General features: G+C 47.2%; 1 protein-coding gene across 5 annotated transcripts in view; it reads left to right on the top strand.

Annotated features, from left to right (window-relative positions):
- XRN1 (5'-3' exoribonuclease 1) overlaps positions 1-24818 on the top strand; it is a 108874-nt gene that overhangs the window by 18616 nt on the left and 65440 nt on the right. For 4 of the 5 annotated variants that reach the window (XM_029050976.2, XM_029050893.2, XM_029050817.2 and 1 more), the window contains exons 2-10: positions 5624-5856; positions 16897-16994; positions 19892-20001; positions 20087-20197; positions 21884-21966; positions 23121-23208; positions 23296-23464; positions 24115-24182; positions 24408-24542. In XM_029050976.2, the coding sequence (XP_028906809.1) occupies positions 5624-5856; positions 16897-16994; positions 19892-20001; positions 20087-20197; positions 21884-21966; positions 23121-23208; positions 23296-23464; positions 24115-24182; positions 24408-24542 (1095 nt within the window). Of the gene's footprint in view, positions 1-5623; positions 5857-16896; positions 16995-18800; positions 18845-19891; positions 20002-20086; positions 20198-21883; positions 21967-23120; positions 23209-23295; positions 23465-24114; positions 24183-24407; positions 24543-24818 lie in introns of those variants that run through there. The other variant, XM_029051048.1, reaches the window with a different exon arrangement.

Here is a 24818-nt window from a genome sequence, read left to right as displayed (position 1 = left end):
ACCGGTCATACCTGTATTTACCGTAATGCTTGATACTGTGCTTGGCATATGGTGCTCATCAAATATCATAGTCATTGAAACTACACATTTGCATTGGAGAGTCTTTCTAAGCTGCTCAGATAACCATTTTTCTGTCGAAGTAGAATCAAGACACGGAGCAAGACAAGGTATGGCCTCGTGGAAAAAGTGGGTGAGAAACCTGAGTTGTAATCCCAGCTGTGCCACTGGCATACTGGGTGACCTTGAACAAGTCACTTAACTTCTGTGGACCTCATTTTCCTCACCTGCAAAGTGGGGTTATTAGATTGTGAGTCCTGTGTGGGACAAGGCTTGTGTCCGATCTGAAACCACGTACCTACCCCAGTGCTTAGCACATAGTATGTGCTATTAAATACCAAAATTATTCATTCATTCAGTCATATTTATTGAGCACTTACTGTGTGCAGAGTACTGTACTAAGCGCTTGGGGGAGTACAATACAGTAATAAAGAGTCTCATTTCCTGGCTACAACAAGCTTACAGTCAAGAAGCAGCGTGGCTCAGTGGAAAGAGCCTGGGCTTTGGAGTCAGAGGTCATGGGTTCAAATCCCAGCTCGGCCACTTGTCAGCTGTGTGACTTTGGGCAAGTCACTTCACTTCTCGGTGCCTCAGTTACCTCATCTGTAAAATGGGGATGAAGACTGTGAGCCCCACGTGGGACAACCTGATTCCCCTGTCTACCCCAGCGCTTAGAACAGTGCTCGGCACATAGTAAGCGCTTAACAAATACCAAAGATGGGGGGGAGACAGACATCAATACAAATAAATAAAATTAAGATGTATACATAACTGCTGAGGAGTTGGGGGGCGGGGAAGAGTGATGCAGAAGGGAGTGGGAGATGAGGAAAAGTGGTGCTTAGTCTGGTAAGGCCTCTTGGCTTACTAATAAAGCTTTGAAATGATGGGGGAGAGAAATTGTCTGGTGGATCTGAGGAGGTAGGGTGTTCCAGACCAGAGGCAAGGCGTAGGCCAGGGGTAAGCGGCGAGACAGGCGAGATTGAGACACAGTGAAGCAGCATGGCTCAGTGGAACAAGCACGGGCTTGGGAGTCAGGGATCACGGGTTCAAATGCCGGCTCTGTCACTTGTCAGCTGTGTGACTGTGGGCAAGTCACTAAACGTCCCTGTGCCTCAGTTCCCTCATCTGTAAAATGGGGATTAAGACTGAGCCTCAACCTGATTACCCTGTATCTCCCCCAGTGCTTAGAACAGTGCTTCACACATAGTAAGCATTTAACTAATACCAACATTATTATTATTATTATTAAGGATAGCACTAGAGGAGCAAAGTGTGCAGGCTGGATGTAGAAGGAGATTAAACGAGGTGAGGTAGGAGGGGACAAGGTGGTGGAGTGCTTTAAAACCATTCATTCATTAGTATTTATTGAGCGCTTACTATGTGCAGAGCACTGTACTAAGCGCTTGGAATGAACAAGTCGGCAACAGTTAGAGACAGTCCCTGCCGTTTGACGGGCTTACGGTCTAATCGGGGGAGACGGACAGATGAGAACAATGGCGATAAATAGAGTCAAGGGGAAGAACATTTCGTAAAAACAATGGCAACTAAATAGAATTGAGGCGATGTACATTTCATTAACAAAATAAATAGGGTAACGAAAATATATACAGTTGAGCGGACGAGTACAGGGCTGAGGGGATGGGAAGGGAGAGGGGGAGGAGCAGAGGGAGATGAGGGGAAAAGAGGGTTAAGCTGTGGAGAGGTGAAGGGGGGGGCGGTAGAGGGAGTAGAGGGAGAAGGGTAACTCAGTCTGGAAAGGCCTCTTGGAGGAGGTGATTTTTAAGTAGGGTTTTGAAGAGGGAAAGAGAATTAGTTTGGCGGAGGTGAAGAGGGAGGGCGTTCCGGGACCGCGGGAGGACGTGGCCCGGGGGTCGACGGCGGGATAGGCGAGACCGAGGGACGGCGAGGAGGTGGGCGACAGAGGAGCGGAGCGTGCGGGGTGGGCGGTAGAAAGAGAGAAGGGAGGAGAGGTAGGAAGGGGCAAGGTGATGGAGAGCCTCGAAGCCTAGAGGGAGGAGTTTTTGTTTGGAGCGGAGGTTGATAGGCAACCACTGGAGGTGTTTAAGAAGGGGAGTGACATGCCCAGAGCGTTTCTGCAGGAAGATGAGCCGGGCAGCGGAGTGAAGAATAGACCGGAGCGGGGAGAGAGAGGAGGAAGGGAGGTCAGAGAGAAGGCTGACACAGTAGTCTAGCCGGGATATAACGAGAGCCCGTAGCAGTAAGGTAGCCGTTTGGGTGGAGAGGAAAGGGTGGATCTTGGCGATATTGTACAGGCGAAACCGGCAGGTCTTGGTAACGGATAGGATGCATGGGGTGAACGAGAGAGACGAGTCAAAGATGACACCGAGGTTGTGGGCCCGAGAGACGGGAAGGATGGTCGTGCCATCCACGGTGATAGGGAAGTCTGGGAGAGGACCGGGCTTGGGAGGGAAGATGAGGAGCTCAGTCTTGCAGTGGCGGGGAGTTTTTGTTTAATGTGGAGGTGGATGGGCAACCACTGAAGTTTTTCAGGCGAGGAGTGTCCTGTCTTGAACGATTTTGTAGAAAAATGATCCAGGCAGCAGAGTGAAGTATGGACTGGAGTGGGGAGAGACAGGAGGCTGGGAGGTCAGCAAGGAGGCTGATGCAGTCATCCAGGCAGGATAGGATGAGTGATTGCATTAAGGTGGTAGCAGTATGGATGGAGAAGAAAGGGCGGATTTTAGCGATGTTGTGAAGATGGGACTGACAGGATTTAGTGATGAATTGAATATGTGGTTTGAAAGAGAGAGAGGAGTCAAGGATAATAACATCAAGGTCATGGGCATTTGAGACAGGAAGGATGGTGGTGTTGTCTACAGTGATGGGAAAATAACGGGGAGGAAGGGTTCGGATGGGAGGATAAGGAGCTCTGTTTTGGACGGGTTAAGTTTGAGGTGATGGTTGAGGTGATGGGAGGACGTCCATGTAGAGATGTTTTGAAAGTAGGAGGAGGCCCTTACTAGTAGACTCACAGTCATAGCTTCAGTAATATTTCCTTGAAGAATATTTTCCCACTAAGGAAAGTACAGAATGTAGTAGTTTTTATTGAATTTACCCTTATTAAACAAGCTATTTAGAGGTTTTATATGGCTTATAAAAAAAATCTCTTGGACAATTTCTTGAGTATCACCCGGCGAAATTGGCCTAAGGTATGAGAAAACTGCTCATAAGAATTTCCAGGCCTAGGAGGGGATATTTTTCAGCCGTTTCCCCAGACCAGAGGGGAAAATGGTTTTGCACAAGAGTACTCCAAAATCATGCCTCTGCGTGCCTCACCTCAGAAAACTGCTGAATCAATTAAACAATCAGTCAATGGTATTTATTGAGCACTTAATATATGCAGAGCACCGGGCTTAGGAGAGCACAATATAACAGAGTTGGCAGACATGTTTCCTGCTCAAAACAGCTTATAGCGCAGAGGGGGGTTTGCCAGCTTTCCAGCCTTTTCTTTCCCCAAACCTGAGAATCCCCAGGCCTAGTGCCCCAGGCTTGCTCTTCTCAACACGTGGGGATTCTGCCCAGTGTCTAGGAGGCTGTGGGAGTTCAGAGCTCTCCCAGTCATGCAGGCCTGCAGTAGCCATGTGTTAGAATGTAAGGACTTCCTCCTGGCTCCCACTGCTCCTTTACAAGTCCACATGCAGGGTCGGGAGAAGAGGAGGCCAGCCGTGGCCTCTGGTCACCATCATCTGGCCTCCATCTTTCATGCCCTTTTCCCTTGCAGAAGCAGCTCTCTGCCTCTCCAGAAGTAGGCAGGAGGAAACTGGCAAAAAGCGGAGTCAATCGTATTTATCGAGCACTTAATCTGTGCAGAGCACTTTACTGAGTGTTGGGGAGAGTACAGTATTCTCTGCCACAGCTGCAGTCTAGAGAGGGAGACAGACATTAATATAAATAAATAAAATGACAGGCACAAAAGTGCTATGGGACTTGCGGGGGGAGATGAATAAAGGGAGCAAGTCAGGGCGATGCAGAAGGGAATGGAAGGAAAGAAAAAGAGGACCAGTTATTCAGGTGCATGCACAAGAGAAAGAGATCAATCAGTGTTATTTTCAGATGTGTACATAAAAGTGCTGTGGGGCTGAGGGTGGGATGAGGTGAATAATAATAATAATAATTGTGGAAGTTGCTAAGTGCTTACTGTGTGCCAGGCACTGTACTAAATACTGGGAAAGATCCAAGTTAATCAGGTTAGACACAGTCCCTTTCCCGCATGGGCCTCACAGTCTTAATTCCCATTTTACAGATGAGGTACCTGAGACACAGGGAAGTGAAGCGACTTGCCCCAGGCCATATGGCAAACAAGTGGCAGAGCCAGGATTAGACTCCCAAGTTTGTGGTTCATCCACTACACCATGCTATTTCCCCTAAAAGGTGCAAAACCAAGTGCTAAGGTGAAGCAGAAGGAAGTAAGAGAAGAAGAAATGAGGGCTTAGTCAGGGGAGGCCTCTTCTTCTTGTGGTACTTGTAATTATGTGCTAGGCATTGTTCTAAGCACTGGGGTAGATACAGAGTAATGAGGTTGGACACAGTGGCTGTCCCAAATGGGGCTCACAGTCTTAATTACCATTTTACAAATGAGGTAGATTAAGACTGACCAGGGTCACTCAGGGAACAAGTGGTGGAGCTGGGATTAGAAGCAGCGTGGCTCAGTGTAAAGAGCCTGGGCTTGGGAGCCTGAGGTCATGGGTTTGAATCCCAGCTCTGCCACCTGTCAGCTGTGTGACTGTGGGCAAGTCACTTTACTTCCCTGTGCCTCAGTTCCCTCATCTGTAAAATGGGGATGAAGCCTGTGAGCCTCATGTGGGACAACCTGATTACCCTGTATCTCCCCCAGCGCTTAGAACAGTGCTCTGCACATAGTAAGCGCTTAACAAATACCAACATTATTATTATTAGTGATAGTCATCCACCTCTCAGGCCTCTGACAGTGGGCCCAAGTATTTGGTTTTGGGTTTTTCTTAGCCGCTTGGAGGAGATGTGAATGTGAGAAGAGGGGCCTCTATCAGATATGAAGAGGGAGGAGGTTCCAGGTTAGGGGCAGGAAGGGGGTAAGGCGTCGAGTAAAGCATTCACCATCAAATGTGATAGCCATTTGGATGGGGGGAAAGAACAGATTCTGGAAATGTTGTGGAGGAAGAGCTGACAGGATTTCATGAAAGACTGAATGTAAAGCTGAAAGAGAGGAAGCGTTGAGTTAAGCCAAGGTTCCAGGCGTGAGAGATGAAGAAAATAGTGGTGTTGTCAAGTGAGGTGGGAAGCAGGCTGTCAAGGAAGATGAGGAGTTCAGTTTGGACCAATATGGATCTGGAGGCGCTTGGGACTTCCAGGTAGAGGTGTCCTGAGGGCAGGAGGAATTTGAAGATTCACAAAAAGGAGTGAGGTGAGGGTTCACAAGGTAGATCTGGGAGTCTTCCACACAGTTGAAGCCGAGGCGGTGGATAAGCCCTCCAAGGAATGAAAGCATACATAACATGGACAGTACTCTGATTTATTCAACACTCTGCTTCCAGTTAAAACTAAACTGACTCGTTGATTTTGTTTTTAGATTCCGGAATTTGACAACTTGTACCTGGATATGAATGGAATCATACATCAGTGCTCCCACCCTAATGATGATGATGTTCACTTCCGAATTTCTGATGACAAAATCTTCAGTGACATTTTTCACTACTTAGAGGTGCTCTTTCGCATTATCAAACCCAAAAAAGTATTCTTTATGGCAGTTGATGGGGTGGCACCAAGAGCGAAAATGAACCAGCAACGTGGACGTCGTTTTAGGTAAGCAACGTATGTTTTTCACTGATAAATCAGAATTTCTTGGATTCGTTTCAGAGAGTCCTTGTGTGACTATAGACTATAACTGTATAACGTAGTGGAAAGAGCACGGCCCTGAGAGTCAGAAGGACCTGGGTTCTAATCCCAGCTCCTCCACTTGTCTGCTGTGATCTTGGGCAGAGTCACTTCTCTGTGCCTGTTACCTCATCTGTAAAATGGGGGTTATGACTTGGAGCCCCATGAGGGACATGAACTGTGTCCAACCTAATTATTCTGTATCTACCCCAGTGTTTAGTACAGTGCTTGGCACATAGTAAGCGCTTTAAAGGAATGAACACAGCAGTGCCAGCTGTTGTAGAAAGCAACAAAATTAAACAAAGACCCAGTTAACGTGGTGTAGCTTTAAAAGAAGCCAATTCAAATGGGCCATCCTATGGTCATATTACAGGCGTGTCCCTGGTTCCGATCGACCACGGTATAGAAATGGGGAGCTGCAGATCCATGTGCCCAATCTGACGTCAGTCACGCCCCGTGATGGCCCAGAGTAGACCGTTCCCTCCTCACTTTGTCCTCCTCTGGGCCCACCTGCGCTGTGCTGCTTTCAGATCAGTAGTAGCTTGTGGGCTGGGTTTTCCACTTCAGCAGGGGCTCGAGGGTAGGCAGTCGAGGGTGGCGAATTCGGTACTGATTCTCTGCTGCTTGTGGTGAAGCTAGAGAATCCCATTCAGTCATTTCCCTCCCCCGTCCCTGCTTCCCCACCATTAGCTACAACCAAATGACCTGGTGGGAAAGTGCTGTCCCTTATCGCACAGCCAGAAGAACCCATGGGCTAATAATAATAATAATGGGACAACCTGTTTACCCTATATCTACCCCAGGACTTAGAACAGTGCTCTGCACATAGTAAGTGCTTAACAAATACCAACATTATTATTATTTAAGCACTTACTATGTGCCAAGCACTCTTCTAAGTTATCATGTTGTCCTATGTGGGGTTCACAATCTCCATTTTGCAGATGAGGTAACTGAGGCACAGAGAAGTAAAGTGACTTGCCCAAAGTCACACAGCTGACAAGAGGCAGAGCCGTGTTTAGAACCCATGACCTCTGACTGTCAAGCTCGTGCTCTTCCCACTAAGCCACAGTGCTTCTTACGGTGAAAGGGAGCTAGCATCAGGGACAGCAGGGGCTACAGAAGATTTGCTGTCTGTGAATATAGCTGTAAACTCCAAAGCAGTTAACCATTTTTATCAGGTCTTTAAGCTCGTTATGAGCAGGGAACTGTCTGCTATTTCTGTGCATTATATTTTCCCAAGCAGTTAGAACAGTGCTCTGCACATAGTAATAATAATTGTGGTATTTGTTAAGCACTTACTGTGTGCCAAGCACTGTATTAAGTGCTGGGGTGGGTACATGCAAATCAGGTCGGAAACAGTCCCTGTCCCATATGGGCTTCCCAGTCTCAATCCCCATTTTACGGATGGGGTAACTGAGGCACAGAGTGAAGTGACTTGCCCAGGGTCACATAGCAGACAAATGGCAGAGCTGGGATTAAAGCCCATGACCTTCTGATTCCCAGGTCTGTGCTCTGTCCCCTTAGCCATGTTGCTTCTCGATCAGAACAGTGCCATTCAGCATCCCGGTCAGGACTCTATCTCCGACAGAGGTAACGGGAAACTTGGAGAATAGTGTGATGGCTGCAGTCCTTGGCATCCACCTTTAGCTTAGCAGTGTGTCACGTACATTCTCCCCCCCACCCCAATCACTGGTCTTGTGTTGGCCTAAACTCACTGATGTTTTCAACCTGAACAACTCTTTCATTCATTCAATAGTATTTATTGAGCACTTACTATGTGCAGAGCACTGTACTAAGCGCTTGGGATGAACAAGTCAGCAACAGATAGAGACAGTCCCTGCCGTTTGACGGGCTTACAGTCTAATCGGGGGAGACGGACAGACAAGAACAATGGCAATAAATAGAGTCGAGGGAAAGAACATCTCGTAAAAACAATGGCAACTAAATAGAATCAAGGCGATGTACAATTCATTAACAAAATAAATAGGGTAACGAAAATATATACAGTTGAGCGGACGAGTACAGTGCTGTGGGGATGGGAAGGGAGAGGGGGAGGAGCAGAGGGAAAGGGGGGAAAAGAGGGTTAAGCTGCGGAGAGGTAAAGGGGGGATGGCAGAGGGAGTAGAGGGAGAAGAGGAGCTCAGTCTGGGAACGCCTCTTGGAGGAGGTGAGCTTTAAGTAGGGTTTTGAAGAGGGAAAGAGAATCAGTTTGGCGGAGATGAGGAGGGAGGGCGTTCCAGGACCGCGGGAGGACGTGACCCAGGGGTCGACGGTGGGATAGGCGAGACCGAGGGACGGTGAGGAGGTGGGCGGCAGAGGAGCGGAGCGTGCGGGGTGGGCGGTAGAAAGAGAGAAGGGAGGAGAGGTAGGAAGGGGCAAGGTGATGGAGAGCCTCGAAGCCTAGAGTGAGGAGTTTTTGTTTGGAGCGGAGGTCGATAGGCAACCACTGGAGTTGTTTAAGAAGGGGAGTGACATGCCCAGATCGTTTCTGCAGGAAGATGAGCCGGGCAGCGGAGTGAAGAATAGACCGGAGCGGGGCAAGAGAGGAGGAAGGGAGGTCAGAGAGAAGGCTGACACAGTAGTCTAGCTGGGATATAACGAGAGCCTGTAACAGTAAGGTACCGTTTGGGTGGAGAGGAAAGGGCGGATCTTGGCAATATTGTAGAGGTGAAACCGGCAGGTCTCGGTAACGGATAGGATGTGTGGGGTGAAGGAGAGAGACGAGTCAAGGATGACGCCGAGATTGCGGGCCTGAGAGACGGGAAGGACGGTCGTGCCATCCACGGTGATAGAGAAGTCTGGGAGAGGACCGGGCTTGGGAGGGAAGATGAGGAGCTCAGTCTTGCTCATGTTGAGTTTTAGGTGGCGGGCCGACATCCAGGTGGAGACGTCCCAGAGGCGGGAGGAGATGCGAGCCTGAAGGGAGGGGGAGAGGGAGGCGGGAGGAGATGCGAGCCTGAAGGGAGGGGGAGAGGGAGGCGGGAGGAGATGCGAGCCTGAAGGGAGGGGGAGAGGACGGGGCGGAGATGTAGATCTGCATGTCATCTGCGTAGAGATGGTAGTCAAAGCCGTGAGAGCGAATGAGTTCACCGAGGGAGTGAGTGTAAATGGAGAACAGAAGAGGGCCGAGAACTGACCCTTGAGGAACTCCAACAGTTAAAGGATGGGAGGGGGAGGAGGCGCCAGCGAAGGAGACCGAGAATGACTGGCCAGAGAGGTAAGAGGACGCAGTCCATGAAGCCAAGGTGAGATAAGGTATGGAGGAGGAGGGGATGGTCGACAGTGTCAAAGGCAGCAGAGAGGTCAAGGAGGATCAGAATGGAGTAGGAGCCATTGGATTTGGCAAGAAGGAGGTCATGGGTGACCTTAGAGAGAGCAGTCTCGGTAGAGTGGAGGGGACGGAAGCCAGATCGGAGGGGGTCTAGGAGAGAATGGGAGTTAAGGAATTCTAAGCATCGATTGTAGACGACTCGTTCTAGGATTTTGGAAAGGAAGGGTAGTAGGGAGATAGGGCGATAACTGGAGGGGGAAGTGGGGTCGAGAGCGGGTTTTTTTAGGATGGGGGAGACGTGGGCATGTTTGAAGGCAGAGGGGAAGGAGCCCTTGGAGATTGAGTGGTTAAAAATAGAAGTTAAGGAAGGTAGGAGGACAGGGGCGACGGTTTTAAGAAGGTGAGAGGGAATGGGGTCCGAGGCGCAGGTGGAGGGGGTGGCACTTGCGAGGAGGGAGGAGATCTCCTCTGAGGATACTGCAGGGAAGGATGGGAAAGTAGGGGAGGGGGTTAGTGGGGGGGGAGGGGATAGGCGGAGGGGTGACTTTGGGGAGCTCAGACCTGATCGTGTTGATTTTCGTGAGGAAATAGGTGGCCAGATCATTGGGGGTGAGAGATGGGGGAAGGGGAGGAACAGGGGGCCTAAGGAGAGGGTTAAAGGTCCGGAACAGTCGGCGGGGGTGACGGGCATGGGTGTCGATGAGGGAGGAGAAGAAGCTTTGCCTGGCGGAGGAGAGGGCAGAGTTAAGGCAGGAAAGGATAAATTTGAAGTGTGTGAGGTCGGCTTGGTGCTTGGACTTTCGCCAGCAGCGCTCAGCAGCTCGAGCATAGGAGCGTAGGAGGCGGACGGAGGAGGTGATCCGGGGCTGTGGGTTAGTGGAGCGAGAGCGGCGGAGGGAAAGGGGGGTGAGAGAGTCGAGATGAGTAGAGAGGGTGGAGTTGAGAGCGGAGACCCGCTCATCGAGAATGGGAAGAGAGGACAGGGCGGCAAGGTGAGGCGAGATGCTATTGGAAAGACGGATGGGATCGAAAGTGGAGGTCTCTGTGGGGCAGTAGCCAAGATTTGCGGGGGGAGGGAGTGTGAGAGATGAGGCAGGTGAGAAGGTTATGGTCAGAGAGAGGGATTTCAGAGTCGGTGAGGGAGGAGATAGTGCAGCGGTAGGAGATGACGAGATCGAGGGTGTGACCGAGTTGGTGAGTGGGCGCGGTATGGTGGAGGAGGAGGTCGGCAGAGTCGAGGAGGGATAGCAGGCAGGCGGCAGAGGAGTCGTCGGGTACATCCGTATGGATGTTGAAGTCTCCGAGGATCAGAGTGGGCAGAGAGAAGGAGAGGAGGAAGGTGAGAAAGGGGTCAAGGTGGTTGAAGAAGTCGGAGGTGGGACCGGGAGGGCGGTAGATGACGGCGACAAGTAACTGGAGGGGGTGGCAGAGGCGAATGATATGGGCTTCGAAGGAGGGGAAGGAGAGGGAGGGGGGAGGAGGGATAGTGCCGAAGTGGCAACGGAGCGAGAGGAGGAAGCCGACGCCTCCTCCCTTACCGGTGAATCTGGGGGAGTGGGAGAAGGAGAGGCCTCCGCCGGAGAGAGCGGCGGCGGAGACCGTGTCTTCGGGAGAGAGCCACGTTTCCGAAAGGGCGAGGAGGAGGAGAGAGCGAGAGAGGAAAAGGTCATGGATGAAAGGTAGTTTACCTGTAATAGAGCGGGGGTTCCAGAGGCCACACTTGAAAGTAGCTGTGGGTGCAAGGGGGGGAAGGGGGGGAGGGCGGGGGGAGGGGAGGGTTTGGATGGGAAGGAGGTGGCGGGGCCCTGGACGAGGAGAGGGGGATGAGGGGTGGCGGTGGGATAAGAGGACTGGGATGGGGCATGGGTGGGGAAGAGAGAAGGGGGGAGGGGGTGAAGAGGGGGTTTGGTGGGGGGAAGAGTAGGGGGAGGGGGAAGAGGGGTAGCGCTGGTAAAGTGGGGTTCTAGGGCGGGAGAGAGGAGGGGGGGAGGAGATAGAGGAGAGAGCGGGAAAGAGCTGAGCGAGAGAGGGGAAGGGGAAGGGGAGGATTGGAAGGGGCGGGAAGGGGGAGGGGGTGAGGAGGGACATGGCAAGGCCAGAGAGGTAGGTGGCAGCACTGACAACAATAAACAGTAATAAACGAAATCGGTAATATAGCAACATGATACAGTATGATACAATACGGTAGTGCTAATATAGCAACATGACTCAGTATGATACAATATAGTCGTGTTAATAAAAGGGGCGATGACCAGGGTCGGGGGTAGACTCGATTAAGGGGCGACCTGATCAGACTCAAAGTCTGACGACAATAAACAATAACAAGCGAGATCGCTAATATAGCAACATGCTACAGTAAGGCACACTACAATAGTGTTAATAAGCAGGCGATGACCAGGGTCGGGGGACGAGCCGACCCTACCCGATCAGACTCAAAGTCAAGCGGCCAGCGGCCGAGAGAGTCCCAGAGCTCATGACCAAATAACCCTGTGGCGGCGGGGGGGCCCTGAGGTTGTCCGGGGTGGGTGGCGGCCGTAGGCGGCGGCTAAGGTAAGGTAACATGGTGAGAACAAGGACGTCGTCGCCCGGGGCGGGGGCGGGAGAGATGAATCACCTCAAGAGGGAAGAGGGAGCGAGGCCTTCCCAAAATGGCCGCCTCGGGCGGAGTGGGGGAGCGGTCGGGGAGCACAATGTCCCCGGGCCCGAGCAGGGGGACACAATGTCCTTGGGGCCGAGAAGGGGAGCACAATGTCCCCAGGATCGAGAAGGGGAGCGCAATGTCCCCGGGCCTGAGCGGGGGTGGGTGGACTGGAAGCTGGTGGCTGGGGGTCTGTGGGGGTGAAGATCCTTAGTGTCGGAGTTCCCGAGCGGGGGTGCGGAGGTCCAGGTTGCGAAAGGCTGAGGCGGGCGCGGGTCTGGGCGATCCGAGGCTAAGCTCCCCGGTGGAGGCGGAGGAAGCGCAGATGAGTCGGCGAGCGGCAGGCGAAGGGGGGCTTGTCGGGAATCGGGGCTGGGCGGGCCAAGGCTGCGCCTCAGGGGAGCAGAGATCCCAAGCCCACGAGGTAATGGCTCCAAGGGTCTGGGCGATGACAAGGCTCAGCTTCCCGGGAGAGGGGGGTGGTCTCGGCATGGATGAGTCGGCGGTCAGCGGCCAAAAAGCCGCTAAAGTCGGCGGTCGGTGGCCAAAAGGCTGCTAAAGAGCTAGCCTGGAAACGGGGGCGGCGGGGGGAAGGCAGGCAGCCCAAGGAACCACCGACTGGGAGGAGAGCTCCAGAGTCCATGTGGTGGTCGATTCAGCCCCAGGGGAGCAGAGATCCCGGGCTCTCTGGAGTAATGAATTCACACACCTATCGCACATAGAAAAGAAGTGCTTTCTTTTGTTTTTTAGCCTCCCACCTGCAAACTTCAGCGGATGCCGCCTTCCCCTGGCCGTGCGGGATTTTCTTTGGGCCCAGTTTACACCCTTTAGGAGTTTATGAAAATCCCCACCCCCTGGGCTTCCTCCAGCCTGGTGGGGATAAGCCTAAATGGCAGCAAGTGGCCTCCTTGTCTTCGGAGCACCAGGCCACACTTCCCAGAAGAGAGGTTGCCCCCTGGCTGCCCCATCCAGTGCTCCTCCGGCAGGGCGGATAGAAAGAGTGATAGCAGCACTCGTTCCCTACTTTTAGAGCATTGGGAAGGCTGTGACTCTGATAGTTGTTGGACTCTTTGCGGCCTTGCCTGAGAGATGAGTAACCTGAAGCCCTGCTCCTTTAGTTGCAGGTTTCTACTGCTCTTGCGTATTTATTATAATCTTTGTTATTTTCTGCTGTTTTTCTGTTTTTATTATTTCAGTGTCTCCTTAGGTTTCCCTCTTTAACCTCCTTCCCTGGCCTGACTCGTAGGTTCTGAGCTGCTTTAAGGTCAGGAGCCATATCTAATTCTCATCCAAGGTTTTTTTTCCCCACTGCGTAGCAGAGTGCCCTGTACACAGTAAGGCACCCAATAAATTAGGTAGTAGAATCTCTCCCAAGCACTTAGTACAATACTCTGAGCACAGTAGACTTTAATCATAATAATAATAATAGCGATGGCATTTGTTAAGCACTTACTATGTGCCGGGAACTGTATTAAGCACTGGGATGGATACAGGCAAATTGGGTTGAACACAGCCCCTGTCCCACGTGGGGCTCACCGTCTCGATCCCCATTTTACAGTTGAGAGAACTGAGGTCCAGAGTAGTGAAGTGACCTTTCCAAGGTCACAGCAAATGAGCGGCACAGCCGGGCTTAGAATCCATGACCGTCTGAGTCCGAGGCCCGTGGTCTATCCACTACGCCATGCTGAATTAAAAACGATTGATCCCTCAGCTTGAAGATGGTGCTGACAGTGATGAAGCTGCCTCTAGGAATGTGAATGTCTTTGAGAGAGAATATCTTCTAAACTCTCCCTATTTGCTCATGAAAATAGAGTAGCCCACCTTTTTTTCTCTTTTTTTTTTATCCTTTGCCGCTTGGGGTGAACATTGCTCAGACAATATTGGTTAAGTAGGCGAGGTATATCTCTCTCCAGCAGGTCATGCAGTGAAGTTGTTTATCGTAGTAGTGGTGATGGTTTGTGGTGAGTCATCCACACTTCCTCACTTGGCCACCCTATTTCCTCTAGCTGGCACTGCGAGATTGCTAGTGAAGACAACAGGTGTTGCCCCAGAACAAAAGATCCCTCAGACTTCAACAATAGGAGATCTCACTGTGCCCTCAACGTAAAGAAGCACCCTGGCCTAGTGGAAAGAACGCTAGCTTGGAAGTTAGGGGACCTGGGTTCTAATCCTGGCTCTGCAATGTTCCTGCTGTGTGACCTTAACTTCTCTCTGCCTCAGTTTCCTCATTTCAAAATGGGGATTCACTGTGTCCTCCCTCCTGCTTAGACTGTAAGCCCTCTTTGAGATATGATTATTTTGTACCTACCCCAGCATTTAATGTAGTGCTTGACTTATAGTAAGCACTTAACAAATGCCACAATTATTATTGTTATCATTATTATTATTATTATTTGGTAAGTCATAAGGATAATCCTCAGAGTGGCATTGTCATGACTGGGGGGTGGAGGTGGTGGGGCGGGGTGGTATTTTTTGGAAAACTAGAGTAAAAGGAAATAAATTTTAAAAAACCCTAAGAATAGTAGTAGCAGTCAAAGAAGATACAAATTTGTCTTCTATGTAACTAAACAGAACAGGGACAGAAAACAGCATGGCATAGGGGATAGAGCATGGGCCTGGGAATCAGAAGGGCATGTGTTCTAATCCCGGCTCTGCCGCTGGTCTGTTGTGTGACCTTGGGCAAAGTCACTTAACTTCTGTGCCTCAGTTACCTCAAAAAGGGGATTTTTTACAGTTACCTGTAAAAAGGGGATTGAGACTTTGAGCCCCATGTAGGACAGGGACTGTGTCCAACCCAATTTGCTTGTATCCACCCCAGAGCTTAGTACATTGCCTGACACATAGTGCGCGCTTAACAAATACCATCATCATCATCATTATTATTATTATTATTATTAAAAACAGGAGCATCAGAGTAGGGCATATCCAGACAAGGGCAGGTGGTTGAGGGGGCAATCTTCTTCTGAGAAGATTTTGGAGGCCAGCTCCTAGCCACTGTCGGAGTTCAGAGCCCCTTTCTTTCCCTCCCTTCCCTTCCCCTGGGGAGGAGAGACCCTGGATCCTGTCCTCAGGGGTCATTCTTCACTGGGCTGAACAGTCCCACCCACCTGGGGTATCTGTTAATATCTGTGGCATTTGTTGAGTCCGTGTCCCACGTGAGGCTCACATTTTACAGATGAGGTAACTGAGGCACAGAAAAGTTAAGTGATTTGCCTAAGGTCACACAGACAAGGGTGGAGCCACACGTGGCCAAGTTCTATGTGTAAATCCATACTTTGTCATCATTCCGTGGAGCCGCTGTCGGGATAGGTACAAAATGGAAATATGCTTGTATAAAGTGGAGAAAGTTAAGTTCTGTACGACACCTGCAAGCGACCCTGGAACAGCTCCCAAGAGTTTCCAGGGGCCTTTTCCAAGTTTGACCAGTGGGATCGATCAGTCAGTCTATCGTATTTATAGAGCACTTACTATGTGCAGAGCACTGTACTTAGTGCTTGAGAGAGTTCAATATAACAGAGTTGGTAGACACTTCCCTGCTCACAAGGGGCTTACAGTCTTGAGGGGGAGGCAGACATTAATCTAAATAAATATGTTGTAGATATGTTCATAAGTACTGTGTGACTGAGAGGGGGTGAATCAAGGGAGCAAATCCAAGTGCATGGGCGAAGCAGAAGGGAGTGGGAATGAGGGCTTAGTGAGGGAAGACTTCTGGGGGAGATGTGTCTTCAATAAGACTTGAAAATGAGGAGAGTTACTGTCTATTGCTTATGAAGAGGAAGGTAATTGCAGAAGCAGGACATGGGTGAGCATTTGGTGGTGAGATAGATGAGAATGAGGTAGAGTGAATAGGTTGGCATTGGAGGAGTGAAGTGGGCAGGCTGGGTTGTAGTAGGAGAGCAGCAAGGTGAGGAAGGATGGGCAAGGTGATTGACTGCTTTAAAGCTGATGGTGAGGAGTTTGAAGTGGAGGTGGATGGGCAACCATTGGAGGTTCCTGAGGAGTGGAGAAATATGACCTGAACATTTTTGTGGAAAAAATGATCCGGGCAGCAGAGTGAAGAATGGACTGGAGTGGGAGGAGACAGGATGCAGGGAGGTGAGCAATGAGGCTATAATCAAGGAGGGATAGGATGAGTGCCTGGATTAACGTGGTGGTAGTTTGGATGGAGTGGGTTTTAGCAATGATGTAAAGATTGAAACGATAGGATTTAGTGACAGATTCAATATGTGGGTTGAATGAGAGAGATGAGTCGAGGATAATGCTAACGTTATGGACTTGTGAGACAGGAAGGGCGGTGGTGCTTTCTACATTAAAGGGTTTAGGTGGGAAGATATGAAGTTCTGTTTTGGGTATGTTAAATCTGAGTTGTTGGATGGATGGACACATGAAAAGGAGATATGGCTTATTCTGATCATTGTCCTTCTCTGCGTCATAGATCAGTAGTGCTGTATATCCCCTTGTGACTGCATTAGCTTTATTTATGAAAATGCCAATCTGATATCATTGAAAATGTGCTGAAACCAAATGGGAAATAATGTTGATTTTTTTACATTTTTGTTCTTGAATTCTGGCACGATTGGAATGATTTACTTTTGGTGAGTCCGGCTTTATAATTGTTTCAGTTATTATTGAGTCCAGTGTTATCCCTTTTGTAGGAGGGTGTGCAGACTGTTAGTCTGTGGAAGGCCTCTTCAGCTGATTTTAACAGTCCTCTAGACTGTAAATTCATTATGGGCAGTCTACCAATTCTACTGTAGTATTCATTCACTCATTCAATCGTATTTATTGATTTAATGGGGGGGGAAAGGCATGGTATCCCCTCACCCGCATAATATAATATCTAAATATTTATAGTCAGTGGTGATGCTCGCTTTACCGCTTTATGTGGAGAAATAATATTTTGAACACTAATGAAATGGGGTCAAGGGTTCATGAATTTTTGTTTTAAAAAGCAGTTCTTCAGGCTTCTTGTTTTATGAAAAATTTCCCCCCAAATGTCTCATTTTAATTAGTGACTACTATTGCTTTTTCAGAATGCCATTCTTTTTGAATCTTTTAGGTCAGCAAAAGAGGCAGAAGACAAAATCAAAAAGGCTATAGAAAAGGGAGAGACCCTCCCCACAGAAGCCAGGTTTGATTCCAACTGTATTACACCAGGTAAAGAAATGGGTTCCATCACCACCATATGTTGAGCACCCATTGGGGACAGAGAACTCTATCAGAAGAAATTGTCTAGAAGGAGGTTTGGAATTGACTTCTTAAAACACTTTTCATTTCTGTTGTTTTCGGCTGCAGTTTTCTCTGGGTTGGATTTTCCCTTTCCCCAGTGGATACCGTATTTACTTGCATTGTTGCCCTCACATGTAATTGCCCCATCATGATTTTTGAGGAGGAAATAAAAGATTATTTTGGGAAGACATAAACGTAAGCAGAGAAGAGGTGGGACGGAAGGGTGAGAAGGGGACAAAGTAATGAGCTTGCTGATTCAGGGGGGAGTACATTGACAACACGGGGCTGGGGGGGATTAATTCATTGAGTGGCTATTTTGTGCAGTGCTTCGGAGAGTACAGTGCTTAATAAGTACTATTAAGCAGCGTGGTTCAGTGGGAAGAGCACGGGCGGGCGTCAGAAGTCATGGCTTCTGATCCCGGTTCCGCCACTTGTCAGCTGTGTGACTTTGGGCAAGTCACTTAACTTGTTTGTACCTCAGTTCCCTCATCTGTAAAATGGGGATTAAGACTGTGAGCCCCACTTGGAACAACCTGACTTCCCACTCCCACCCATGCTTAGAACAGTGTTTTGCACATAGTAAGCACTTAACAAATACCATCATTATTATTATTATTACTACTTCTACTAGAAGAGAAGCCATTTCAAATGTCTTCTTGTATTTCCTTTGTCCTTCCTTCCCTCCCTCCCTCATTTTTCCTCTTGTTATAATCTGCTCCCCATGTTACTAAAAGTAATTCCCTGCATAATAGCACTCCCAACCCCCCAATTTTAGATTGCAAAAGTGGGCAATTATGTGAGTAAATATGGTATCTCGTTACATAATGGTGTCTCATGGCATTTACCTTGTTTCTCATTTTGCAGAGGCCAGGACTCCATCCACTTAGATGTCCTAATTGGATGTAAGAGTAGAGGAATAAAAGGGGAAGAAAGAGCTTCAGTAGTTGTCCCTTTAGGACCCCAGTCAAATCTCTGGCAACAGTGAAGGGATTCTTTCCCTGATAGCCCTATATGGGGGAGGGGGAAGGTTTCAGGGGGGCAGTGGCTGAGAGGCACAGGGATTCTTGTCCCAGGGTGGGAAGGGTCAGAGATTGGGTTAGGTGGATGACCTACATTGGTAATCCCCATTTTTTTAAGGGCGGATTCACCCTCCTCTCTAGGAGGTCATATTGCCAATCAATTTACCGAGCACCTACTTTGTATTCGGAGTACAGTACTAAACCCTGGTGAGAGTACAACAGGGTAGGCAAGACACAGTCCCTGCCCTCAAGGAGTTTATATGTAGCAGAGTTTATAAGGTAGCGGAAGCAGACACTAAAATATATTACAGATAGGACTAGGAAGGAAAAGGGGAATGTGTATGTAAGTTAGTGCTTAAGCGATAGGGTATGTGAGTTAAGAGAGATAAATGCAACATGGGTTGTGAGTATGGAAGTGTTGGCAGTTGGGAGGGATAAAAATTAATTGGAGAAAGCCCCCTGGAGAAGATGAGATGCCTGAAGGACTTTGAAGGTGGGAAGTGCAGTGAACTGTCAGATGTGATGGGGAAGGGAGTTGCAAGCAAGGTGTCCAAAAGAACTGACAAAATCAACGCAGACAAGCATGCAGAGCATATAAGCCACCAGTTTAATTTAACCCTTCTGGGGTGGGGTAATTAAAATGAAGTAGGAATCTCTACTTACCCTCTTTTTGTCTTTTCCATACTCTCTCCATTTCCACCTATTAAATATTCAGCAGTGGCCCACCTGTGCATGAGGAGCTCCCTCGAGAACCCAAAGGTAGTTGTCAGTGGCTTTTCAAAACTCAGTGCAGAATCAATTCTACCATCTGGAGTTTCCTGAATCAACCAGGGTCGTTTGCAGAACTATGAACTTCAGCCACTAAGTTCATGCATATTAGTGACCTCTTTCTATTGTGTCATTTTTAATCTTCACAACATCTCTAGAATCCCCGTTTTGCTTTACATTCAAATGATTACCACCTGCACTACTCAGTAATAATAATAATAGTAATGTTAATTGTGGTCTCTGTAAAGCACTTAATATGTGCAAGGCTCATATCCCACTGAGACTACTGCATCAGTATTAGCTATCTTTCCTTACTCCAGTCTGTACTTCACTCTGCTGCCTGGATCAATTAAAAGGTTCCATTCATATCGCCGTACTCCTCAAAAATCTCCAATGATTGCCCATCCACCTCCACATCAAACAGAAACTCCGTACTATCGGCTTTTAGGCGTTCAACCAGCTCTCCCCCTCCTACCTATCCTCCTACTACAAACCAGCCCATACGCTTCACTCCTCTGACACCAACCAACTTACAGTATTTTGATCTCAGCTGACTCGCTCCCGACCCCTTGCCCATGTCTTCCCTCTGACCTGAAACTCCTCCCTCCCTTCCTGTCTGACAGACCACCACTCTCCCCAACTTGAGAGTCCTTCTAAAATCAAATCTGCTCCAAGAGATCATCCCCCGACTAAGCCCTCATTTTCCCTATCTGCCCTCCCCATCATTTATACATTCGGATCTGTATCCCTTAAGTACTTAATATTTTCCCCTTCCCTCAGCCCTATGTTTATAACTTACACTCTGCCATTTCTACTATTTCACTGTCACACCTCTCTAGACTGTAAGCTCCTTGTGGGCATGGATCGAGTCTACCAACTCTATTATATTGTGCTCTCTCAATTACTTAGTACAGTGCTCTGCACACACTGTGCTCAATAAATACCATTGTTTGATTATTTTTTAGTTTGTTAGTTGCCCCTGGCTTCCCATTTCAATTGTTGTATTTGATATCGCAATTCTTGAATTTGTATTTGCAGGGACTGAATTCATGGCCAGGTTACATGAACATCTGAAGTATTTTGTAAATATGAAGATTTCTACAGACAAGTCATGGCAAGGAGTCACTATCTACTTATCAGGCCATGAGGTTATTGCCTTTTTAATAGTATAAGGTATTTTTTAAAAGTATACTGTGCAAATTATGTCAGTTTTTTTATTGTTTTTATATTTAGACTCCAGGAGAAGGAGAGCATAAAATCATGGAATTTATCAGATCTGAGAAAGCAAAGAAAGACCATGATCCAAACACCAGGCACTGCCTTTATGGTTTAGATGCTGACTTGGTAGGTACAGATGCAGTGTTTAAACTTAAAGTACATGGTTTTAGGGTATTGGGTTGAACCAAGAATAGCTTTTTTAAATTTTAAAAATCCCCTTGTACAAATTCTGTATATGTAAACCCAACATTTCTGAAATTGGTCTGATAGAAATTTGGCTTTGTGAAAAGTTAACCCAAGCCAACGTAAGTCGTCAATATCTCAGTGTCTTCCCTGGAGTGTTTTATATGGGATCTTTATTGCTGATTTATGCAGGAGTTGGGATCATGAAATACTCGAAGGGGTTTAGACCAGTTGAGAGGAAATGGTCCCGTAAAAACAGGATGTAATTAATTAGGAACAAACACTAGCTAGTAAAGAAGATAGTGTATAGCCAGCTACAGCCGAAAAGGGTTTTGAGGGCCACAGTAGACTACTGGCCGAATATGAGGATTATTCGGAAAGTAATCCTTCCCTTAGTCTCTCAGTGGTCATCACCTCATTAGAATGTTGTACCTCGCTTTAGTTTTCATAGTAAAATAATAATGGAATTTATTAAATGCTACTCTGTACCAAAGCATTGGGGCGGAGACAGCTATAATTGGATCAGACACAGCCCCTGTCCCATAGTCTGGGGGAGGGAGAGCAGGTGTCTTACCCCACTATATGGATGAGAAAACAGCCCCGAGCAGTGGAGTGACTTACCCAAGGTCACACAGCAGGCTAATGGCAGAGCTGGGACTAGAACCTGTTAGGTCTCTGAATCTCAGTCCCATGCTCTTTCCATTAAGCCAAGCCCTGTATAGGACAGTTATGGAGTCCCCGTGAAAGGGATGGGAAATAGGTCCTTTTAGGAGTATTTCAAGGAATGAGATTGTGTAGCCTGGAGAAAAAAGATTTGGAGGGGAATTAATGATTGCTTTCAAGTCTCTGAAGGTTTTTAATGGGGAGGATGAGGATCAGCTGTTTCCCATGTCCACCACGGACCAAAGGAGATTAAATTAAAGCAAGAGAGATCTCCAGAGATGGTCTAATTCTAGTTATTTCAGTTCAGTGTATTGGATTTCAAAGCCAGCAAACAAAAATCCCAACTCCCAGCAAATCACTGTTCAATAGTGTCTCTTGAGCACCTACTATGTGCAGAGCACCGTACTAAATAAGCACTTGGGAGTTAAACTCTTTCATAAAATTTTTCCTTTTAAACACATTTCTGGCCTACCCGAGTTCAATTTTCAGCTTCCTTTCCTCTGAGCCTCTCAGAGTTGAAAAGCGCCAGGCTAGAAGAACCAGAGGCAGAGTGGCAAGAAGACTACCTATCTAGGCTGGCACTAGGCAAGGGCCCAGTCTGGCCTGCAGGAGAGAAAGCAAGGGAGGGAAAAGGTTGAGATTCTTGGTTTTACTGGCCCTTAAATCATCTTTGGTTGAAAATTGATTCTAATCTTTCTTAATGGGTACAGTTCATTGAGAACTTTCAAAATTAACTGCATGAGAGGTCCATTGAAATTTGTTGTAATGCAAGTTTACTTTGAGATCAGAATCGTAACCTTTCCTAGTTTTGTAAGTGTCGTCTTATAGAACGTTATGCAATTTGGGTGATTTAGACTTGTTACTTTTTATGAATTTTCAGTATTCACCTTAAAAAATCAGTCAGGTAAGCGTAAAACCATGATGTTTATTCCCCAGATTGAGTTGCAGTGTCTTTTGTTTCAACAGATAATGCTTGGATTAACCAGTCACGAATCACATTTCTCTCTCTTAAGAGAAGAGGTTCGATTTAGTGGGAAAAAAACACAAAGGTAAATCACTTTTCAGAAAGTTCTATCATGATGGAGGAGATGATGATGTAAGTGCTGATTAAACATGCAGTCATTTGAAGAGAAGGGTTAATGTACAAGGTCTATTTCTGTGTAGAGAAGAAGTGATAAAACATGACATTTGCTTTGCCAGAATAATAAATCTAGGAGAGATTTAGGGGATAAATCCTAGCCACTTCGTAACTTCTGGGAAATCCTGAAATCTTTCTGAAGGTTTCCAGTCTCAAATTGTCATTTGCAGAAGTGTTTCTGCTTCTGAAACTAGAAGCTATGGTACTGTTTTGTTCTTCTTTTGAAAAAGCAATGGTCTTTCGAACTCTAAGTGGTTGTTGACTGTGCAAGAACTCAGTGGGAAGAAATAAATGAAAGTTTTGAGAATCCACATGTAGCTACTCTAATACCTTATTAACTCAGAACCCACCAATTCGTGGAACAGCAGACTCCTCCTCTGCCTCTGTGCTGTATCACGGGTGCAGTGGAGAAGCAGTGTGGCCTATCGAGAAGCAGCACAGGCCTCGAAGTCAGAGGATCTGCATTCTAACATCTTCAGAAGCTCTTCCACTTGCCTACTCCGTGATCTCGGGCAAATCACTTCTTGGTGCCTCAGTCACCTCATCTGTAAAATGGGGGTTAAGCCGTGAGCCCCATATGGGACATGGACTGTGTCTAACCTGATTATCGTATATCTAGTACAGAGCCTGGCACATAGTAAGTACTTAACAAATGCCCTTTAAAAATACCATTGATTAATTGATACCGGTGCCTAATAAATAAACAGGAGTGTGTCCTGGTTTCAGAGCTCCTGCACTGCCACACTCCCAAAACTAAACTGCAAGCTATGCTGTGTAAGGGTCTTGTGCCACAAACTTAGATATTCCAACCCATTCCTCCTCCTTGAGCCACTTGCAAAGGCAACAAGTTCATCCCAGACCTGCTGTTGAACTTACTGTCTTGGCTGGTGGCACGGGCAAGAGAGAAGCTTTTGGAGTTCCAGGGCCGGTAGGCTCCCTCTCCCACAAACCAATCCAACGAGGCATTGGAGGTCCTCTTCATTTGGATTCTGGCTTTACTCACTTGTGACCTGTTGACCTTTCAAGAGGAAATAGCTCTCATTTTATGATGTGACTCTCTTTCAGAGTTTGTGCACCAGAAGAAACCACATTTCACCTCCTGCACTTGTCTTTAATGAGAGAATATATTGACTATGAGTTTTCAGTATTAAAAGTAAGTCTGACTGGAGCTAGGATAACCGATGCGTGTTGTGAATTCTTCCTGGAGCTCATCCCCCCCCCCCCCTCTGGTTTTTGACAGAGCAAGATTTCTTTTAAATATGACATTGAAAGGATAATTGATGATTGGATTTTAATGGGGTTTCTGGTCGGCAATGATTTTATCCCTCATCTACCTCATTTGCACATTAATCATGATGCGCTGCCACTTCTGTATAGAACGTATATGACCACCTTGCCAGAACTTGGAGGTAAGAAATTTTTATCAAAACTACTTACAGATTCCTTCAGAGATGGGATTCAGAACATGTATTCTCACCCAGAGCTCTGAAACTAATAGCTGTACGAACAGTTGTATTCACGGTTAAACTTAATTGAAACTTAAAATATTCTGTATCTCATGGCATTGATTAGAGATTGCTATTAAGAGGTTTGTTTTTTTTTAATCTAAAGGCCCTCAAAAGTGTGGTCTCTTGCCTGATAACCCACTGAGAAACGCAGCTTTTAATCCTGTAGAGTTTTGATTTGGGGCCATGGATTATTCAGGATGGCATTTTTTTGGTTTATATACCAGGTGAGAGCTCTAAATCAAATCCCAGTGTTGTCAAAGGATATTTAGATGGTCAGTAGGTATTTTTATAGCTCTGGACCTTGGTTTCAGTTTTTGTTTTGGCGTATTTTTTTTTTTGTACTTAATGTATCCCAGTTATATTCTAAGGTGCGATAAACCTTAGCCTGAGTCGTGTAAGAACAGAGATTCCATGCTGTTGTACTAATGGTGCCCTGTCACTTAATCTGTTCCTTGTTATGCAAAGAAATGCTTTCTTCATTCTTAGAAAATTTTAGAAAAATTGCCAGTAATCTATAGGTTCTAATATGAACTTTTCTTCTGCCCTGGTAGGTTACATTAATGAAAATGGGCATCTTAATTTACCACGTTTTGAGAAATACCTTGTCAAACTGTCAGATGTAAGTACTTAAAGTGGAAAAGTTTGTTTCAAATTTATGAACTGATTTTAGAAAGAATATCAATTGGTTTGGAGAGTCCGGAATAAAATTCCGAAATCTTCTACACCATCATCATCATTATTGTTACCGGTGCCCAATAAATTATGTTTGCTTTGCACAGTATATAATGTGCTACATTGATTACTAAACTCCTTTTCAAATGCCTTAAAAAATCTCTCCATTCAGTTTGACCGTGAACACTTCAATGAAGTCTTCGTTGACCTAAAATGGTTCGAAAGCAAAGTCGGGAATAAATACCTCAATGAAGCAGCAGGTATTGCGGCAGAAGAAGCTAAGAACTACAAGCAAAAGAAACTGAAGGCTTGTATTGTCCTGTTAATTTTCAGCTGTAGTGTACAACTATTTGCTAATAATTTGTTTTTAAAGGAAATTATGTCTTTGAGCTCAGGAAATGTTGACTTCAAATGTCTATCGAGTAGAGCGTGTAAGCAATTGTTAAAGGAGTGTGGGAGAGAAGGAAGCAGGGATTGGGCAGGCAGCTAGTGCTATAGGAATCAAATTCACTGAAGGAGGCCTTTTCTTCCCCAAAAGAGGCTGTGAAAAGTGATTGGCAACTTCAAAAACAGGCCGTTCAAT

The sequence above is a fragment of the Ornithorhynchus anatinus genome, chromosome 1 (assembly GCF_004115215.2).
Source record: "Ornithorhynchus anatinus isolate Pmale09 chromosome 1, mOrnAna1.pri.v4, whole genome shotgun sequence".
NCBI classification, from domain to species: Eukaryota; Metazoa; Chordata; class Mammalia; order Monotremata; family Ornithorhynchidae; genus Ornithorhynchus; species Ornithorhynchus anatinus.
Note: the sequence above shows the minus strand (reverse complement) of the source record. Positions and strands in the feature narration are given on the sequence as shown.